We start from the raw sequence: 20,966 nt of genomic DNA, 5'->3' as shown, positions 1-20,966 counted from the left end.
TTGGGTTGTTAAACTGGATAAGGCTTATTTAGCTTTAGAAAAGATTTATATACATCTCAAAGGGCAGAGAAATAATTTGCAGTTATAGGTTTTCTAAAGTAAATGCTCTTTGAATAGGGGTCAGGGGAGTCTCTTTCCCCTTTTTGCCTGAGAGAGAATTAATGTTTTTTTCTTATTTTTAATTTGCATTTGCCCTGCGGGCCTCAGAGCTCATATTCACCTAAAGGTGTTGGATACTATCCTGCACACTCTGGTAATTTGCATCCGGGGAGGGCTGAGGCCAGGACTTTGAAGCAAAGGGGAGGGAAGGGGCCCCAGGGCCAACAGTGTGGCCCTTATGGACAGACCCACTGGGACAGCCCCCTGTCCCACCACCCCTCCAAGCAGCTCCTCCGGTCAGGGATCAGAGGCCCTCAGAAGGAAGCAGGCTGTGCAGCAGTGTCCTTGGGGTGCAGAGGGGAGGTGGGAGGTGAGTAAATGCCCAAAGGCAGCCCTTGCCATGTCCGTGATTCCTTAACTCAGCAGAGATTTAGATCTGCCTCGGTTTCCCCTTGGGAACCGGTGGCCTGGGCTGTTCCTGCTGATTCTGAGGGGAGGGGCGGGCAGTATTCCTCCCAACCTGAGCTGAGGAAGAAGCAACATGAAAGGTTTCCTTGGGCCTCTCTTCTCCTGCCATAAGCTCTAGGCTGTGGCCGCCCCGCTCGTGGCAAACCCGCCTGCGAGCACTCAGCTTCACCACAGCCTCAGTCTCCCGCAGCGTCTGCTCCTCTTCTTGGTGCTGTTTCTGTAGTTCCTCTGATCTGTGCTTTCCTCTTGCTCCAGGGCTGGTTTTGGAGTAGAGAGCCAGCACCCCAGGCTACTTGACCATCTTGATCTAAAAGCGTTTTTCTCTTAACCATCCTGCATAGAAATGAGTTGCATTTTACTCTATAGCAAGTAATTTCATTTAAGTGCCCCCAGGAAATGTTGCTGCAGAGTGAGTGAGCCAGGACTGTATTTCCAGTCTTTGGTGATGTGTCTGCAGAGCAGTGTGGTGTGGTGGTGCTCCCCTGGGAGTGTGTGGTTGAACCAGTGAGGCGAGTGGCTTCAGTCTGGCAGTTACAGGTGGAGACCAGGGCTGCAGAGTGCACTGTGGGAGCAGAGCTGGCCCAGATAGAGTCAGGCTCAACGGAGACGTGCCCGCAGCTGACATTCCATCCTGCTTCTCCCCCGCTAGGCCTGATTTGAGTCTAGCAAACAACTCATCTGAGTTCCCAGAAGAGAACCAAGATTTAAGTTCCCAAATTAGTTACATCATCTAAAATACAATTCCCACTGCATCTCCAGGCTATGGCTCTCGGGAACAAGATAACTCGTGGGAGATAAGGAAGAAGAGGCCTCAGGACTGGGGGTGCCTTCTCAGTTTAAAGAGCGTTTGCCAGAGGCCTTTGTCCAGAGCCTCAGGACAGAGGGAAGTCACAGAACAGATTTCCCAAGAGCAGCAGAAAATGATCACCTCACAGGTGAGTTATTTGTTTACCCTCCAGCAGTTTTCTTCTGTGGATGTGACGAGGCTTAGAGAACGCCTGCAACCAACAGGAAAGGTCTAAATACATTTAAGTCATAATCAGAGAAAATAGAAACTTGGGAAGGATGTCAAAAGAAGCACCGAGTGTATTATAGAATCATGCAAGAGCCTTAAAGTGGAAGCCAGAGAGATAAGAAATGAGGTCCTCCTTCACTGTTGGAGAGGAGCTGTGAGCTTCCCCAGGTGTCCCCAGAACACGTATCAGAAAGGGAAACAGGAATAGTCACAGGGGTTCCTCTGTCAGAAAGCAGACCAGTTGCTCAGTCAAAGCAAACATTTCCTGACAACTGCATATCAAGAAAACATTTTGATAGCTATTTATGTAGATGATATAGTGGACAAAGTCCTAAATAGCAACACTGTAATACATAAGCCCTGCAATAAATGAACATATTTCCTCGAGCTGCTTCTTACCGAATTCCTCGGTGTAAGCTAAGGGAGAACTCAGAACACACAGTTAGTTAGGATGGGGACAAGTGGGCCTGGATTGATCATTACAAAACCTTCAAATGGCCCCCATAACCATCCTGTCAGTTGGAATTTTGGTACATTTTAGATGGAATGTTTTTGCTTCTGTTGGCAAAAGCTGGGCATGAGGGTATCTGCCTTTTGTTCCTATTACTTCTAGTCCTAACCTCTATTTCCTTACTATCTTGGCTGAAGAAAAGGACTGCACCTTTCAGAGCAATTCCTATCCACCCAGCTAACCTCTCTTCTCTCCTTCCCTCCCTCTGTTCTTTCCTTTCTTTTAAAAATTTTATTGTTTAAACTGGTATGCGGCAACATTGACTTCCCCTTTTTTGATGTCAAGTGCTATGTCGAGCTCAGCTGAGCTGAGAGAGAGCTGAGCTGCCAGGTGTCAGAGTAGCTGATTAAAGCAACAGCCAAAGTGAAAGTCACAGTGGAGCCTGAATTGTTTGCTGCAATGGTACCATCAAGAATGCCGACCCCTGTTGCGGTTCCCCATGGAGGAGCACACTGGTCAAGGGTCAGGTAGATCAGCATGGACGTGGAGGTTGTTCACTGCCCAGGGAACACGAGGAATGAGGCTCTGGCAGTTGTATGGTCCCTGGGGTCAGGATGGGGGGAAGGGCCAGGAGTACTGGGTTCTGAGTCAGAGTGGGGAAAGTGTCTTCAGGGTTCCCCTCTGCCCCCCATAAGGAGGTCTTGGCAGAGGCATCTGAGAAAGCTCTCTGCCAAAGGCCTCAGATAAAGAGACCTGGGGTGCGCAAGATCAGGACTGGCCAGGGGGCCTGAGTCCTTGACTGCAGCTTCTTCAGAGCCTGCGGGGCACAGGTGTCCCAGGTCCGGTGTGGGGAGGGCAGCTAACCAGGAGCCAGACTTCTCAACTCCACCCCTTATCTTTCAAGACCTTTGCAAGGAGCAGGCTACCCCATCATGGACTCGAACAGGTCAGACTTGAGGGGCTGTGACAGGAGCCAGGTAATTAATCTGAGGCAGCAGCGGACAGGGCCCTGATGAGACCACTCCACGCGGGGTGATCAGGCCTGCCTGCAGGACTGAATGTGGTCTCGACAGTTTCTGAGTCAGGAAAAGATTCCTCAGCCCATTAGGAGGCTTCTCAGGTTTCTATATGAATCTTTTTGGCCTGGCACAAGGCGTCGATTAGGCACAGCACAGCTCTGGCCAGTAAGTGGAAACTGGCCTCGACGCCTTCCAGGGTGAGACAGTGTCACGATGATTGTTGGGGTACACACATCAGAAGTGCAGTCCCAGAGGGCATGTGCGGTCCTCCTAGAAACAAAGAACTGACGGAGTTAGGGCACCCAGGCAGACTTTAATCAGGCAGTTGGGTTAACAGGGCCCCAGCATGGCTTTCCATTGTGGCCCTGTTGCCCCGGTGTTTTAATCCAGTCTGAGTAATTTAGTTTCGTCCTTGGTTGTAGAGGGACTGCCTGGCCAGTTAGTTCCAAACCATTTTTTGTTCACGACCTCAGCTTATTAGTCCACACTTTCTTAGATGGGGACAACATCTGGGATCTTCTGCCTGGAAAGTGTAGGAGCTGAGGCCATCCTCTGCTGTCCCTCGGTGGGCTCGTCGGGAGGCCCCTCTGCTGTCCCTCGGTGGGCCCGTCGGGAGGCCCCTCTGCTGTCCCTCGGTGGGCCCGTCGGGAGGCCCCTCTGCTGTCCCTCGGTGGGCCCGTCGGGAGGCCCCTCTGCTGTCCCTCGGTGGGCCCGTCGGGAGGCCCCTCTGCTGTCCTGCGGTGGGCCCGTCGGGAGGCCCCTCTGCTGTCCCTCGGTGGGCCCGTCGGGAGGCCCCTCTGCTGTCCCTCGGTGGGCCTGTCAGGAGGCCCCTCTGCTGTCCTGTGGTGGGCCCGTCGGGAAGGTTCCTCTGCTGTCCCAGAGTCGGCCTATTGGGAAGTTCCTCTGCTGTCCCTCGGTGGGCCCGTCAGGAGGCCCCTCTGCTGTCCCTCGGTGGGCCCGTCAGGAGGCCCCTCTGCTGTCCCTCGGTGGGCCCGTCGGGAGGCCCCTCTGCTGTCCCTCGGTGGGCCTGTCGGGAGGCCCCTCTGCTGTCCTGCGGTGGGCCCGTCGGGAGGCCCCTCTGATGTCCCTTGGTGGGCCCGTCGGGAAGGTTCCTCTGCTGTCCCCGAGTCGGCCTATTGGGAAGTTCCTCTGCTGTCCCTCGGTGGGCCTGTCAGGAGGCCCCTCTACTGTCCTGCAGTTGGCCCGTGGGGAAGTCCCTCTGCTGTCCCTCGGTGGCCCGTCAGGAAGTCCCTCTGCTGTCCCAGAGTCGGCCTGTGGGGAAGGTGCTTTGTTGGCTCAGCAGTCAGTCTAAATCCAGAGCGATCACAGGAGCCTGGAAAGGCAGCAGAGCTGGGGTGGTTTCTTCTGCTTTTTGGTTTTTTCCAGGAGGAGGGAAAAGCTTCAGGAGCAGGTCTGAAGAACAAAGATCATTAATGTCTCCCCCTCCCCCATCCTCCCAAGGTGCTGGGTTTTCTTTTCTTTTTCTGTTGTTATCAGTTTCTCCCATTTAGTAATCAAAACTTTAAAAAAAAATCATCTGTTTTCATCCAGACCCTTTGTCTGGAAAGATTGTATGCAAGAGGGACAGATATTTTTATATAACAACCAGGAAAACACATCATGTTTAAGAATTGGTTAGCAAAAACTCCTGAATTTTCAAAAGATTTTAAAATGGCTTTATGTAATCTCCCATTCATTGAGTCTTCAGGAAGGAGTCCTAGGGGATGGAAGGCTCTCATAGTGTCCCCCATGGAGCTGAGGTTCAGTGACTGTAAAAGGAGGACATATAATTGAAGACAGCGTGTCTTCTCACTGGGACCCCAGTGAGAAGTGCCTTTTGGGGAACTGCTGCAGGGGGCCTCAGGCTGCTCTTCTGAGCTGTGTAATCCAGGCTGGGTTATCTTGACCCCTCCCATCGGCCACTTAAGTCTGTCCTTAACTGCCCATTAAAACACTCTCTCAGCCCCGTGGCAAATCTGGGGCTGTTAGCAGATGCAGTGAATTCAGGAAACCTGAACAGGAAGCAAGTGTGGTCTTGGAGGCCTGGACTCTGTGGCCCGAGTTGGTGGAACCCCGGAGATGGCTATGCCAAACCCCAAGAAAGTGTCAGCTGCAGTCATGGTGCAGCAAAACCATCTGGACAGGACAAGAAGCCCAGTGAAATCCACCTGTCAAGAACGTCCTGGCCTCTTGGCAGGGGAACCTGTCCCTGGGCAGTAATTTTAGCCGTGGCCAGCGTCTAGAAGGCCAGACAGCTTTCCCAGGCTGTTTCAGCATCTTCTGATGACAGTGGCAGCACATGTGCGTAGGCCCAATCTAGGACAGTATCTGATCTCCACGGACCATCCTCTCGTGGATGCAAGAGGTGTCCAGTTGCATAGCTGCTTGCTCTGGGTGGAGGCAGTTCTGGTCTCCATGTGTAGCTGACAGGCGTGCTCGGCTGACTTTGTTTCCTTGGTCAGCAGAGGGGCCTTTTTGGTGAGCATTCACATGGGTAACAACAAGCTTATTAGGAGCAGAACTAATTTTATCCAAGTGCCTCATCCCTACAGAGGGGCTCGTTTTTTATGCCAGTCTGAGGCTTGTCTGTGGTATTAGCTGTGGTCCATGAGGCACGTAGGTGCACAGTCTTCTATATGCCCCTCTATAATGGCCCTGATTGTGGCAGTTCCCGTCAGGGCTTGGGGGCAAAGGCTCACAGGGGTGTTCATAGACAATATGTCAATACCAATGGCACATTCAGTAATGGGGACCAGAATAATAGTCCTTCGGAGCCTCCGGTGCACAGGCCATGCACCAAGTCTGTGGGGAGGGCGGCTTCCCCCGTGAGGCCTGCCAGGTACAGCCTTTGTGATTACCTGTGGTTGGGTCTGAAAAATCCTTGTTAACTAGGAGCTGGACTCCTCATATGGATTTTATTTTATTTTATTTTTTTGAGGAAGATCAGCCCTGAGCTAACATCCATGCCAATCCTCCTCTTTTTTTGCCGAGGAAGACTGGCCCTGGGCCAACATCTGTGCCTATCTTCCTGCATTTTATATGGGATGCCACCACAGCATGGCCTGACAAGTGGTGCATCGGTGCGATGCCCGGGATCCGAACCCGGGCCACCAGCAGCGGAATGCACGCACTTAACCGCTACACCACGGGGCCAGCCCCCCTTGTATGGGTTTTAAGACGTGTATAAATTCATGTGATTAACATCACAGGCAGGACTCGGAACAGTTCCATCTCCAGACAAGCTCCCTGAGTCTCGCCTTCCCTCGTCCCTAACCCCTGATGGCTGACCTATTCTCTGTCACTACAGCTTTGCCTTTCCCAGAATGTCATACAAAGGAGTTGTTATAAGCATATGACCTTTCGATCCTGGCTTCTCTCTCTCATATCTTCGACGTGCGTCCATGTTGTTCGTGTCAGTTTGTTGTTTTTGTTGCTGAGTGGTTATCACTGGGTACTATCCCATTGTAGAGACGCACCCGTTTGCTTATCCATTCACTTTTGAAGGACACCTTGGCTGCTTCCAGTGTTTAGCAGTTGTGTTCATCTGCATACAGATTTGAGCATAATTTCTCAGGTGAGCGTAAGTTCTCCGTTTACTTAGGTAAATATCCAGGAGTGGGATTGCTGGGTCATAGGTAGGTCTACGTTCCGCTTTATGAGAAGCTGCCAAATTTGTCTTCCAAAGTCACGTACCGTTTTGCATTCCCACCATCAATGAATGAGAGTTGCTGTTGCTTTGCATCCTCTTTGTCAGTTTTTCTTTTTAATTTTAGCCATTCTTGTAGGTATGTAATAGTGTCTCATTATAATTTTAATTCCATTTCCCTGTTGACAAATACTGCTGAACATCTTTTCACACGTTCATTTTCCATCTATGCATCTTCTTTGGTGAAATGTGTATTAAGATCTTTTGCCCATTTTTTAATGGTGTGGTTTATCTTCTTATTGTTGAGTTTTAAGAGTTCTTTATATATTCTGGATACAGGTGCTTTCTCAGATTTGCAAATATTTTCTCATAGTGTGTGCCTTGTCTTTTCTTTCTCTTAATGTTCCTTCACCCTGAAAAAAATTTTAATTTTGAAAAAGTCCAATTTATTAATTTTTTTCTTAAATTGATCACGTGTTCGGTTTTATCTGAAAACTCATTGCCAAACCCAGGTTCATGCAGGTTTTCTCCTAGAAACTTTATAGTTTTATGTTTTACATTTAGGTCTGTGATCCATTTCAGGTTAATTTTTAAGCAAGGTATGAGGTATGTGTTGAGGTTTATTTTTTGCTTATGGGTATACACTTGTTCCAGCATCATTTGTTGAAAAGACTCCTTTCTCCAAGGAATTGCTTTTGTACTTTTGTCAAAAATCACCTGAGCATATTTGTAGGGGTCTATTTCTAGGCTCTCTATTCTGTTCCATTCACCTACGTATTTATCTTTTCACTAATGCCACTTTGTCTTGAATACCGTGCCTTGTAGGAAGTCTTGAAATCAGGCAGCGTGCGTCCTGCAGCATATTGTTCTCCAAATCATTTTTGGGGCTCTGGTTCCTTTGCCTTTTGCCCCTGGACCCTGTACGCACTTGTTTTGTGGCCTCTGTAACACCTTATTGCCTCTGGCCTGGAAAGACTGAAAAGTATTTGAGAACATGATTTTTTTCTACTCATCTTTGTATTTCTGTTACAGTTCCGAGAACCTTAATTGCTCAATATGTGTGTTCTAGAGCTATAGCTAGTTGTCCCAACTTGGGAGCAGAACCACCCCGGAGGGAGGTGATGTGGTTTTGGTTTTGACAGTGACTGAGAAATATTGCTGTCATTTAGCAGGTAGAGGCCGGGCATGCCGAAGGTCTTACCCTGCTCAGCTAAGAATTGTTCCCAAATACCCGGGGCACTTCCTTCTCTAATTCCAATTTCTTATTCAGTGGATAGATGGGTGGATAGATGAATGAATTCATAATGATAAATATTTTAATAACGTTTTTGTTTCTCTCTCAAAGTGGAATGCAAGATTAGGATATTATATTAGTTATCCATTGCTATATAACAAATTACCCCAAACCTCAGTGGCTGAAAACACAAACATTTATCTCACAGTTTCTCTGGGTTAGGAATCTGCCAGCTGCTTGCCCATGTGGTTCTGGTTCAGGGTCTCACACGACCCCGTAATCAAGATGTTGAGGGGCTGGCCCCATGGCTTAGCAGTTAAGTGCGCACGCTCCGCTACTGGCGGCCCGGGTTCAGATCCTGGGCGCGCACCAACGCACTACTTCTCCGGCCATGCTGAGGCCGTGTCCCACATACAGCAACTAGCAGGATGTGCAGCTATGACATACACCTATCTACTGGGGCTTTGGGGAGAAAAAGGGGGAAAAAGGAGGAGGATTGGCAATAGATGTTAGCTCAGAGCCGATCTTCCTCAGCAAAAAGAGGAAGATTGGCATGGATATTAGCTCAGGGCTGATCTTCCTCACAAAAAAAAAAAAAAGATGTTGAGAAGGCCGTGGTCACCTCAGGGTGCAGTGGGGAGATGGTCCCTTTCCTCCCTCACTCACGTGGGGGTTGGCAGGCCTCAGTGCCTTGCCTCATGGGCTTCTCCACAGGGCTGCCTCCCAGCACAGCAGCTGGTTCTTTTGCCTTTTGCGTGAAGGGTTCCCAAGAGGGAAGTCCCAGCCTTTTATAACCTACTCTTAAAAGTGACACCCCCCCCCCCCCGGGCTGGCCCCGTGGCTTAGCGGTTAAGTGCGCACGCTCCGCTGCTGGCGGCCCGGGTTCAGATCCCGGGCGTGCACCGTTGCACTGCTTGTCCGGCCATGCTGAGGCTGCGTCCCACATACAGCAACTAGAAGGATGTGCAACTATGACATACAACTATCTACTGGGGCTTTGGGGGAAAAATAAATAAATAAAATTAAAAAAAAAAAAAAAAGTGACACCCCTCACCTCTGCCCCATTCTGTTCAGGGGAAGTGAGTCAGTAAGCCCAGCCTGATTTAAGAGGGGAGGACTACACGAAAGCGTGAACACCAGGAGTTAGAGAGCATTGGGCCGACTTCGAGGCCACCTACCACTCCAGAGAAGAGTGTGTATTCCACAATGAGAACCAGCTCAAACTTAACAGGGTTGTGCTTTTCTAGATATCGTTTGAGGACGTGGCTGTGGACTTCACGTTGGAGGAGTGGCAGCTACTAGACCCTGCTCAAAAGAACCTGTACAGAGACGTGATGCGGGAGAACTACAGCAACCTGGTGTTCTTGGGTAAGGACGTTCTTATATAACAGAGTGTGCCGGTAACTGAGGGCCTCTAAGATGTTGACCGATTTTAGATTTAAGTTTCAGATGTCAAAGATTCTTTGATTTCTATACCCAATTGAAAGACTTTTTTTCACTTGCTTTGTTTTATAGCCTTTGTAGTAAAATATGCTTCATGTTTAAGGGTCCCTCAGCCTAAGCAACTGGGTCCAAGTCCTCTGTATTTTCAATTAACAGGTTATCAAATTTTCAAACCTGATGCAGTTTTGAAGCTGGAGCAAGAAGGGCCGTGGATAATGGGTGAAGAAACCCTAAGTCAGAACTTTCCAGGTGAGAAGTAATCAGGAGTGAGGCACACGGGGAAAGTTAAATCTCAGGTTTCTGACGGTGGGTTGGCACTTTTGAAATGTTATTTATAAAACTGTGTTTAAAGTTCCTAAATCTTTAGAGTCCCCTCAAGACTGGTGACATGAGCTCGTTGTGATTTTTACTGTACTCTGGGTCCTGTTCCCCGTGTCAGGGTGCATCCCCTCTGTGTGGAGCTGATGGTGAAATACGCCCGCTCTTGCCTCTACGATGGCACAGGTTGATGGCCAGTCATTTAGGACCTTGCTTTCTTGGATAAGATGGTTCTTCTTAGCTTCCTCAGTCTCCTTGTCTGTTTCTCCTGCCCCAGTCCAACCTGGAGAGGTAGGCTTCTTTCCTCCTCTTTAAGAATTCATAAATTTTGCTCATTTTAGGTGACACTGATTACTTTTGAGTTTCCTTTATTTTTTTCCTCCCTCTAATTTCTCAGATTTCTGTTTTAAACCTACAGAGAATAGAAGGTGAATCCATGGATAGAGAATAAAAATCAAATACCTTACAGGTGAGAGGTTCTGTCTCTTCCCTGCCTCTGTGCAGACTGAGAACTTTGCATTCAGTCTCCAGTGCATCCTTGTGGTGCCTCTCAGGCTTCTCATTTATCCCATCAGATAGTCTGCCGGGTGTAAGACCCCTGCCACCTGCTCTGTGATATTTTAACTCCATTTACATTGAAGAACCTCATGGTATGGCAACATCTTATCTACCCAGTTTTTTCCTGTGCCCAAGGTCGTGGTTAACTCCACTTGAACTAGTTTCTTCTTCAGGTCTGTCGTAGATTTTTCTCTGCACATGAGCCTTTGGTTATAGTATGCTTTCCCTGTGTAGACACTGTCCCTCTCTTCAGTTTGAGCTCTTTTTCCACCTCCAGTGAATGTTCCTTCACTCAGCCTTTTCTGAGATCTCTCCCCAGTTGGCATTGTTCTGTAGGAACCCAGGCCTGATCAGACAATATCGGGAATTCCTTAACTGGTTAGGTCTTAAGGTTCTTCCCCACATAGAAAGATGGCAGGTAACTTATTTTGCTTGTTCTTTGTGGAATTTATGGTGTGTAATTATTAAATATTTCATTAATTGGTTGTATGGGCCCAGGTAATGCAGGATCTTTCTTATTTATCAAATATTTCTTTAGTACAAAGCTTTTCATTTAAGCAAGTGTGTCAGCTTTCCTTGGGAAATATTTCAGATTATAGATGTCTAGGCACCATTCACATGGATTTTGAGCTCTGGGTAGCTGTAGTTTAGAACCATTAGTTTAGAACCACTGCTATTATGTGGAATGAGAGAGAATAAGAGTCATGAAATAACCTTGCAGGACCAGAGAATTTTAAATGTAGAAGAAAATATAAAACTATAAAATATTCAATAATTCAGTATTTGAACTTGAAACATTTGTGTTAAATTGCAAAGTTAATTATCAAGGTCAGTGATACAGAAAGGGACTGCTTTAGAAGTTAAGTGATAAGTGAACAGTATTTATCCTACAGGGATTGAGGGCTGGTTAGGTGCCATGTAGTGGAGGTTCCTCAGTGAAAAATATAAGCCTGTTCCCTGCCCTCGGGCTTCCATTCTAGTGGGAGAGACAGAAGTCGGATGGTTACCTGTTTGGTAGGTACCGTGAAGAACAGGGTATTTGTTAGTGTGCCCTAAGATGATGTTTAGCTTTAAATGAGCTAGGCATGCTGGAAGCTGGGAATAGCGTGTCACATAGAAAGAACAGCAGGCGCAAAGGTCGTTAGCAGAAAGGCCTTTGGGATGAAAGGAAGGGTAGGGAATCCAGTGTGGCTGAGGGCAGTGAGCAAGAGTGTTGAGAGAGGGAGTCGAGAAGGCAGGCTAGCACATGCAAGCCACAGTGAAGTGTGAATTTATCAAAGGGTTTTTAAGCAAGGGGGTAAAAAGGCCTGATAACATTTTCTAGATTCCTGGCTCCTGTCTGGAGACTAGAATTGGGAGGGAGCAAGACTGGAAGTAGAAATATCAGTTTGAAAAAGAGAGTGAAATGAGGGCAGAACAGACTAGAGTGTAACAGGAACAGAGAGGTGGGGATGCACCTGGCCCTACCTAAGACACACTGTGAAGGACGGTCCACTTGTTCCCAGTCACCTGTCCCCTGCCTAAGATACACCATGAAGGACAGTCCACTTGTTCCCAATGCACCTGTCCCCTGCCTAAGCTACACTGTGAAGGACGGTCCACTTGTTCTCCAATACACCTGTCCCCTGCCTAAGATACACTGTGAAGGATGGTCCACTTCTTCCCAATGCACCTGTCCCCTGCCTGAGATACACCGTGAAGGATGGTCCACTTGTTCCCAATGCACCTGTCCCCTGCCTAAGATACACTGAGAAGGACAGTCCAGTTGTTCCCAATACACCTGTCCCCTGCCTAAGATACACTGTGAAGGATGGTCCACTTGTTCCCAATGCACCTATCCCCTGCCTGAGATACACTGTGAAGGATGGTCCACTTGTTCCCAATGCACCTGTCCCCTGCCTGAGATACACCGTGAAGGGTGGTCCACTTGTTCCCAATGCACCTGTCCCCTGCCTGAGATAGACCGTGAAGGGTGGTCCACTTGTTCTCCAATACACCTGTCCCCTGCCTAAGATACACCATGAAGGATGGTCCACTTGTTCTCCAAAATCATGATTTTTTTTTTCTTAAAGACTTTGATACAGTTGAACTACTTCAATATTGTTTTATATCATTTAAGATATTAATTTGGATATATATCTTAATCTTATTTCTTGAATTGATTTTAATTTAAAATATTTATTTTATTTACTCTCACATTTCGTGAAACAATTTTTTGTAAACTCTTTGGGTGAGTCTCAAACCTTTTATCTCTACATATGACTCTGGCATTTAATCTCCACACTTCTCTCCACAGTCATTTTCATCTCAATGAATAGAACGGTCCTCTCCACTCACGTAGTTCAACACACTGAATCCTTTCATCTTCCTCCGTATCAGCAGCTCTGGCAGTTCTTCCTCTGAAATTCTGATATGTCTGAGAATTAGATGAGGCTTTTTTTCCCCCAAAAAAATTATCCTGCAGAAAAGGAATAGTTGCCTTAAATTTGAGATCTTGCCAAATCTTTCATCTTGCAGAGAACTTCTCAGGAGTATTACCCCACAATTGCTAGTAAAGAGTATCATCATAAAGTGAACACACCTTTAAAAGATCATTGTAAAATATCCATAAATGGTCATATTGTGGAAATCACAAACAAATGTACTTACAGGGTAAGAAAAAAATCTGTCCTAACGTTATACAAAGAATTCTTGTGGTTTGGAATAATGTCCATTGATAGCATTACATATAGATTCTAAATTCAGTTAAAATGTCAAGTTGATGCTGAGCTCTGGAGAACCCTCAGGTAATTCCAAAAAGTAGCTCTAATGATGGGGAAGTTACTGATTTCAGTGCTTCAGGTGATGATCTTGAATGAGATGTTTTTTAAATGTAATGATAGTACCGAAAACTAATGTTTCTCATCTTTCAGATGGCAGGTTGATATCCTGCATTTACTCTGCATCCTAGTTGGTGCTTCTTCCTTGATAGCGCTCGGCAGTGTGCTGGTCTTGTTCCTTTGTGTGCTGGTTAGTCTCTGTCTTCACTGCACTGTAAGCCCTCTGATGGTGGGGCGCCTGCATGTCTTCTTCTCTGATCTAGAGATCAGGCTAGATCAGACTCTGGACACGTAGTAGATAACCACTAGATTGTTGTTAATAAGTAATCAGTCACCCCAGTATTTGATTGGAAATTGCTCCAGTCTCTTTTATGGAGAAGACCATCACTGTTCCTTGAGTATATTTCATCTTTCCTTATTTAAAAGTTCATGTTTATCTACATTTGTAATTTTAAAATCTGTTTTCATTTCTGTTAAAATTTTCAATGCCCAATAAGTAGACATTGTATTTGGGAGATTTTTTTGACTGAGATCCTAGGCTCCATTTCAGAAATTTTATTCAATAAGCATAATAATTGAGGGATTTACACAGTATAGTTCATTTTTTCCTTTTTAGAAGAAGTCTGGCTAGATAATAATCTCAAAATGTGGCACCAAGATAATCAAGACAAACTTAAAAGTATGGAGAGAGGCCATGAATATGATGTTTTTGGGAAAATATTTCATTCAAGCACTAACTTTGTTCATTTAGGAATGAGACTCCATAAATGTGGCACAGGTGAAAAAAGTTTGAAACATCCTTTTGATTTTCTTATTCCAAAAAATAACTGTGGAAGAAAGAAACGTGATGAGCTCAATAAGAAATTATTAGTCTATATCAAACCAGATAGACCCCACAGTGGAATAAAATACTGTGATTACAACAAATGTAGAAAAGCCAGCAGTAAGGAGTCGTGGCTCATTACAAACCGGATAACACAAACAGGAGTCTGTTTATGCATGGAATGTGGCAAAGTTTTTAACAAGAAGTCACAGCTCATTATACATCAGAGAACTCACACGGGGGAGAAGCCCTATGGATGCAGCGAATGTGGGAAAGCCTTCTCCCAGAAGTCCTTGCTCACTATTCACCAAAGGACTCATTCGGGAGAAAAGCCATATGGGTGTGGTGAGTGTCAAAAAGCTTTCAGTAGGAAGTCACTGCTCATTTTACATCAGAGAATTCACACAGGAGAGAAGCCCTACGGATGCAGCGAATGTGGGAAAGCCTTCAGCAGGAAGTCACAGCTTAAAAGACACCAGATAACTCACACGATAGAGAAACCCTACGGCTGCAGTGACTGCGGGAAAGCTTTCTCTCAGAAATTAAAGCTCATTACACATCAGAGAATGCACACAGGAGAGAAACCCTATGAATGTGCTGATTGTGGAAAAGCCTTCTTCTGGAAGTCGCAGCTGGTCACTCATCAGAGGACTCACACGGGGAAGAAACCTTATGCGTGTAGTGAGTGTACAAAAGCCTTCAGCAGGAACTCACTCCTCATTAGGCATCAGAGGATTCACACAGGAGAGAAACCCTATGAATGCAATGAGTGTGGTGAAGCCTTCATCAGAAAACCGCAACTTATTAAACATCAAATAACTCATACAGGAGAGAAGAACTATCAATGCAGTGATTGTGAAGAAGCCTTCTTTAAGAAGTCGGAGCTAATTAGACATCAGAAAACCCATTTAGGAGAGAAACCCTATGGATGTGTTGAATGTGGGAAAACCTTCTTTGGGAAGTCACAGCTCCTAACACATCAGAGAACCCACACTGGAGAGAAACCTTATGAATGCAGTGAATGTGGGAAAGCCTTCACCCAGAAGTCAAGCCTGATATCCCATCAGAGGACACACACAGGGGAGAAACCCTATGAGTGCAGTGAATGTGGGAAGACCTTCAGTGAGAAGTCAAGCCTCATTCATCATCAGAGAACCCATACTGGAGAAAAACCCTTCGAATGTAGTGAATGTAGGAAAGCTTTTGCCTGGAAGCCACAGCTTCTTAGGCATCAGAGAATTCACACAGGGGAGAAGCCCTATGAGTGCAGTGAGTGTGGGAAAGCCTTTGTTCAGAAAGTGCAGCTCATTAAGCATCAGAGGAATCATACAGGAGAGAAAACCTACGGATGCAGTGATTGTGCCAAAGCTTTCTTTGAGAAGGCACAGCTCATTATACATCAGAGGATTCACACAGGAGAGAGACCCTATAAATGTGGGGAATGTGGGAAGTCTTTCACTAGAAAGTCACACCTTATGAGGCATCAGAGAATCCACACAGGAGATAAATACTATGGATGCCCTGAATGTGGGACCACGTTTAACAGGAAGTCACAGCTTGCGATCCATCAGAGAAATCACGCGGTGTAGAAGCCATGCAAGTGCAGCAGGTATGGGAAGCCTGCTGTCAGCTGCCATGCCTTCCTGCCCTTCTGAGGACACACAGGAGAGAAACCCTGTGCAGTGACTGTTGAAAAAATTGTCATTGTGGAGGCAAGTTTCCCTAGACAGAATTCAGGAAGGAAAGAGCCTTTTAAAAAGTAGACCGTATAGGAAAGCTTTCTCCCAGAAGACACAACTTATGACACGTGGATGACTCATCAATGTGGAAGTCTTATCAATATTGTAGTAGCACAGAACCTTTTAGTAAAAAGTGACAGTTCATTAAATATTTAGAAGACCTAAGCAGAGGAAAACTGTTCTCATAATGTGATGAAAGATTTCATAGAGAAAGGATGACAGTGTACTAGAGAGTATGTACACAAAGAAAACGTGAATGCTGTATATTAGAGATTTCACTGAGGAGTACTAGTAATTTCAAGAATTTCATAAGCGTGATCCTGTAAGTTTATAAAGAAATTGTGTTCATTGTATATAAATTTTTATAAAGGTTTTTAAATGGTAGATGTGTTTTAAATGTGAAGACTTCTGCTTTCTGCCGTGGTGGTATAAAAAGGACCAGATTAACTCTCCTGCCTTAATCAGCTAGAAACTACAATATATATGAAATAATGGTTTTTAGACAGATAACAAGCACAGGTTTTGATCCCTGGAAGAAGGTGGATAGAGTGAGTTGAGCCCTACGATTGTCCAGCCTACTGCCTGGTGGCCATTTCCAGGCTGCACTTCAGGGAAGGGAACAACCGGGGTCTTGCTGAATTGAAGAGAATTGCTGATTTGGCATTTGGGGAGGCCACAGTAGCTAGAATGTGCAGGGAAAGTCCTGGAGAGGAGGGAGCTGCCCAGACCGAGGGCTGCAGAATCTATAGGGAGTCCTCTTGAGCTGAGTCCTGATTTGCATGTGTGTGAAGGAAACTTCCTGAGACCAGGAAAAGTAGCGCTGGGGAGCAGGAGGCTGAACGATTCCTGGAACTCAGTGCAGGGCTGGGAACAACAGTTCATGTTCCCACCAGCCAGAGTGGAAACAACTTAGCACACGGGGCATCAGGTAGAATTCCCAGAAGAGTATGGTCTTACTAGTGAGGGTAATTAACCCTGGATTAAAAGCCATGCTGGACCCACAGTGTCTGGCATCCAGAAACATCTGGCAGGCAAAGAAGCAGGAAAATATGACTTGTAACCAGGAGAAAAATCAATCAATAGAAAGAGATCTAGAAAAGACTGAAGTGGTTAGAATTAGTAGACAAAGATGTTCAGATAGCTATTATAAATATGAAGTAGAGGAAAACATGAATTTGATGAAGCCTGAGTGGAAGGTATATTTTGAAAAGCCCAAATGGAACCTCTCAGGATGAAAAACACAGTATCTGAGGGGACGGCCAATGGCATAGCAATTAAGTTCGTGTGCTCCGATTCGGCAGCCCGGGGTTCGCAGGTTCAGATCCTGGGTGCGGACCGACATACTGCTTGTCAAGCCATGCTGTGGCAGGCGTCCCACATATAAAGTAGAGGAAGATGAACACGGATATTAGCTCAGGGCTAATCTTCCTCACACACACACAAAAAAAACCCCACAGTATTTGAAAATTAAAAAAAAATCTAGATAGAATTAAGAACAGGTTAGACATAGGAAAAAAAATCAGTGAACTTGAAGAGTAAGAATAAAAACTATCCAAGTGATATACACAGAGCAAAAAAGACTGGGGAAAAAGAAGAGACGAGGAAATCTGTTACAGTGGTGTCATCCACGTGTAACTGGAGTTCCAGAAGGAGAGGAGAGAGAAAGGGCAGAAGCAAGTATTTGAATAAATAATGGCTGAAAATTTTCCACATATGCTGAAAAGTATAACTCCACATATTCAAGAAGCTCAAAGAACCTAAAACAGAAGAAATGTAAAGAAAATCATGCCAATGGACATCATAGTTCAGTTGATGAAAACCAGTGATAAAGCACCTCGAGAAGAAAAGAGAACACGGTCATAGAGCAAGGATGGCTCAGGCTCCTGGGCGGAAGCTGTGCAGGCTAGAAGACGACGGAGCCACATCTTTAAATTCCTGAAAGAAAAACACAAAACCTCTGCAACCAAGAGTTCTGTTACCCATCAAAAACATAGTTCAAAAATGAAAGCAAAAAAAGAGTTTTTTCAGAAAAACAAAATCAAGGAGAACTTATCACCTGTAGACCTGCTTTCAGGAAACATTAAAGGAAGTTTTTGGGCAGCAGGAAAATAATACTACGTGGAATCTGGATCTGCAGGAGGAAATGAGTTCTGGAAATGGTGAATGTGTGGGTAAATAGAAAAGGTTTCTTTTCTCATTTTAAAATCTATAAAGGTAACGACTGCTTAAAGCCAAGGTATGATAAAGTATTTTGGTTATGATCTATTTAAGAGTAAAGTGTATGACAACCATAGCACTTAAGTATGAATCTTGAAAAACAGCTGGAAGACTGCGTCGTCCGAATCAGAGCCCTGTCTCCTCAGGGCTCGAGGTGGCTTGTACCCATAGCAGCTGCACGACTGGAATTGTACGTGTCGTGGGTCTGTGTATGTGCTGATTATCCTCTGCTTCTCCAGACCTCTGTTCCTCCTCCCTCTGCTCCCTCAAGGGTGGCCCCCAGGACGGCTTCACGGGGGTTTCTGCTTAGGTTTGAACGTGGGAGGTGCTGGTAAGAGATGAGGGGGCGGGAGGAGAGAGGCGGGAGTGTTTATCACCGCTCCCTTCCTCCTTCCGGGCCGTGCTGTTGGCGGCGTCTGTGCTCCCGGCTGACGGCAGCTCCTGCTGGGCCACCCTCGTCATGGCCATCGACCCTCAGCTTCCAGTTAACGACGTTCCCTCTCCCTGACGTGAGCTGGGTGCTTCACCAAGCCTGGTCGGTTTCCTTAATTCTGAACACATGTCTGTAAATAGTCCCTTTATTAAATGTCCTTGAGTTAATATTTTGAGTTTACCATTTGTTTTCTGTGCCATGTGTTGAATGATGAGCGTTTAACAAAATTGTGAGCATCAGTTACGGGTACATGTGCCCTTAGGGCATAGACTGACATCTGTCGAGACTTCCTACACTAAATATCAATATCTTCTCTTTGTGTTTTAACAGTTCAGTAGAAATTATGACACAAAGTAACAAAGTTCTTTGTGTTTTTTGTTTTGTTTTGCTGCGAATGTAAATGGCTCTGGAGATTGTTACCATCTGCTCCATATGCAAGTGGTCTTGCAGTTATTACTAAACCCGTCTTCAGTAACAGAAACTGAAATTTTTATGAAGTCTTACGCTACCTCTGGGTTAGCCAAACAACTTACAAGAAAGCATTGTTATTTATGTTAAATACGTACAGACAAGAAAGAAGATAACCCATTACTGAGTGAAGAAAGAAAGGAATGATGTACCGTACCTCCCAGTACTCTGATTTTAAAAAATTGTGCTTTGCAATTAAAATATCCTCATTGCATATTCTGTTTTTATTATGTATAATTCATGTAGTCTGTAACCCATAAACAAGGTTTTCCATTTCAGTAGTCAAAATTACTACAGAGAACATTTTCAAAGGCTCCACACCACTTCCCATCCCAAACACCAGGCCAGAAAGAAAATCTGCTTTTCTGAAATTAAACCAGAGTTGCTTCACTTAGAATCTCATGAAGCAGAATAAGTTAGGTTGAAATGGGCTACCAGAGAGGCCAGTGTTGACAGCGCCATCCCCTGCTGTTTGTCAAGTATCTCTCTAAAGAATGTCACCTTTCTTTATCCTCTCTCACCCAGTCATTCTCTCCTGGCAAACCTCAGTTGAAGGGAAATAATTGCTATCAGGCTACACAGCGGTATTTTCTCTTCCCCTTGGACTTGCACTTCAATCTGCATTTTGAAGGAGCTCTTCATGCAGGTTTTCAGTTTTGTGTAACTTCAGGAGGCACCATTCGCAGTGCCATCTGTGTTAACAAACTTGTGTATCACTCTGCTCCTGTCTTTAAGGAATTAGCTGGTGAATGCAGTACGTATTTTGAGATTTGATCGTAATTGGAATACAGCATCGTGACAGCTACCTGCAGTGGTTTCTCTGTAATAGTACTATGTGATCTATAGCAGAGTAAAATGGATTCCGCCCTCAGCCCTCTCCGTGACCCCCTTTATTTGGCAGAGTGAAATAAAGCCCTTCTCACTCTCATTATCTTAGAAAATTTTATCTCATGATGTCTGTCTGCAGCCCAGAAGCAGGCAATGTAACATCTCATAACCAGCACAAAAGAAGGCACTGTGGCTAGGTTATGTCTACACTTTCCTCTACACTGCAAAGTGTCCTCCCAGCACCACACACCCTCTCGCCACATCAACTCATGTCCCTTGATAAGTAGTCGATTTGTTCTGAGGCTAAATCTGTGGATTTGGTGATGCTCTCTGATAATTCTTTATTTTCTTTGTGGAGTCTTTGCAACTTGGATCACAGCTATTACCCATTGTATCCAGGTAGTCTTGACATCTTGTCATTGAGACTGTTACTTTCAGAATGTTAAGATTAAATAAACCAAGGGATGCCACACTTATCTAAAACCTAAGTCATTAAAGGTGCCCAACAAAGAGAACGTAGCTATGGAAGCAGTCGCTGGTCAGACGACAGGAAGAGAGGCACACAGAGGTGACATTTGTAATTTGAGATTCTGTTTGAACGCATTCCTGTTATTAGATTGTTTATGGGAAAGCTCACCAAGCTCACACTCACACAAGGTGGGGAAGCAGGTTAGCTTCCGTGCTTGTGAGAGAGTGGTCCTGTGCCCGGAGCCCTGAAGCCCTGGCCTGCTCCCGCTGCCGCCATCCCCACAGCAGTGTGGGTTCATCCCCAGCCTTGGTGGCCCCGGCAGCTCTGCGGGCCTACGCCAGTTACACACCCACTGTGTATAACCTGTCTGTATAAGCAGAACGTGCCAAGTGGCGACGTCAGATCCGGGACCGGCTGTGGTTCTCGGACGAGGAGGGGTAAAGGGCTAGTGAGAAGGGTCAGCCTGCTGCTCTCTGTGCCCAGCGGCCTCCGGGAGTGGCTCGAGTCTGTTTCCACTGACTGGTGCACGTGGAGGTCAAGGGCAGCTGTGTTAGCTCAAGCCGGTTGCTGACACTTCCCTCTCTGCTCTGTTTGAAAGAAAAGCTCTGTACCCACATGGTGACTGAGTAAACTGTTTGAGGAGTTAACCTGTGTGCGTGTGATCATTGGAGCAGTGAACTCGAGCTTCCATTCCACCTCAGTGTCCACACTCAATCTGAACTCTCACCAGTTTCCAACACGTCATAAACATGAAGAGAAGAGCTCCTCTCAGTTCAGTTGCTGCTAAGAGTCAGCTCTCTGTCCAGCCCTTCGCTCACCCGGCTGGGGGCTGGGGTCCTCTCGAGGGAAAAGGGCCTGCTTGTTTACACACCAGGCTGGGGCTCGCCTGATCCTCTGAGGCTCACGAGAGTAGGAATCT

General features: G+C 46.0%; 1 protein-coding gene across 2 annotated transcripts in view; it reads left to right on the top strand.

Annotated features, from left to right (window-relative positions):
• The window catches only part of ZNF605 (zinc finger protein 605), a 58,495-nt gene that overhangs the window by 7,722 nt on the left and 29,807 nt on the right, over positions 1-20,966 (top strand). The window contains exons 2-5 of one of the 2 annotated variants that reach the window (XM_014787207.2): positions 1,327-1,502; positions 9,180-9,300; positions 9,532-9,624; positions 13,687-15,472. In XM_014787207.2, coding sequence (XP_014642693.2) covers positions 1,327-1,502; positions 9,180-9,300; positions 9,532-9,624; positions 13,687-15,472 — 2,176 coding nt within the window. Of the gene's footprint in view, positions 1-1,326; positions 1,503-9,179; positions 9,301-9,531; positions 9,625-13,686; positions 18,965-20,966 lie in introns of those variants that run through there. The other variant, XM_087423542.1, reaches the window with a different exon arrangement.

This window comes from Ceratotherium simum, chromosome 35 (genome assembly GCF_057802395.1).
Source record: "Ceratotherium simum simum isolate JZ-2026a chromosome 35, ASM5780239v1, whole genome shotgun sequence".
In the NCBI taxonomy this organism is placed as follows: domain Eukaryota; kingdom Metazoa; phylum Chordata; class Mammalia; order Perissodactyla; family Rhinocerotidae; genus Ceratotherium; species Ceratotherium simum.
Note: the sequence above shows the minus strand (reverse complement) of the source record. Positions and strands in the feature narration are given on the sequence as shown.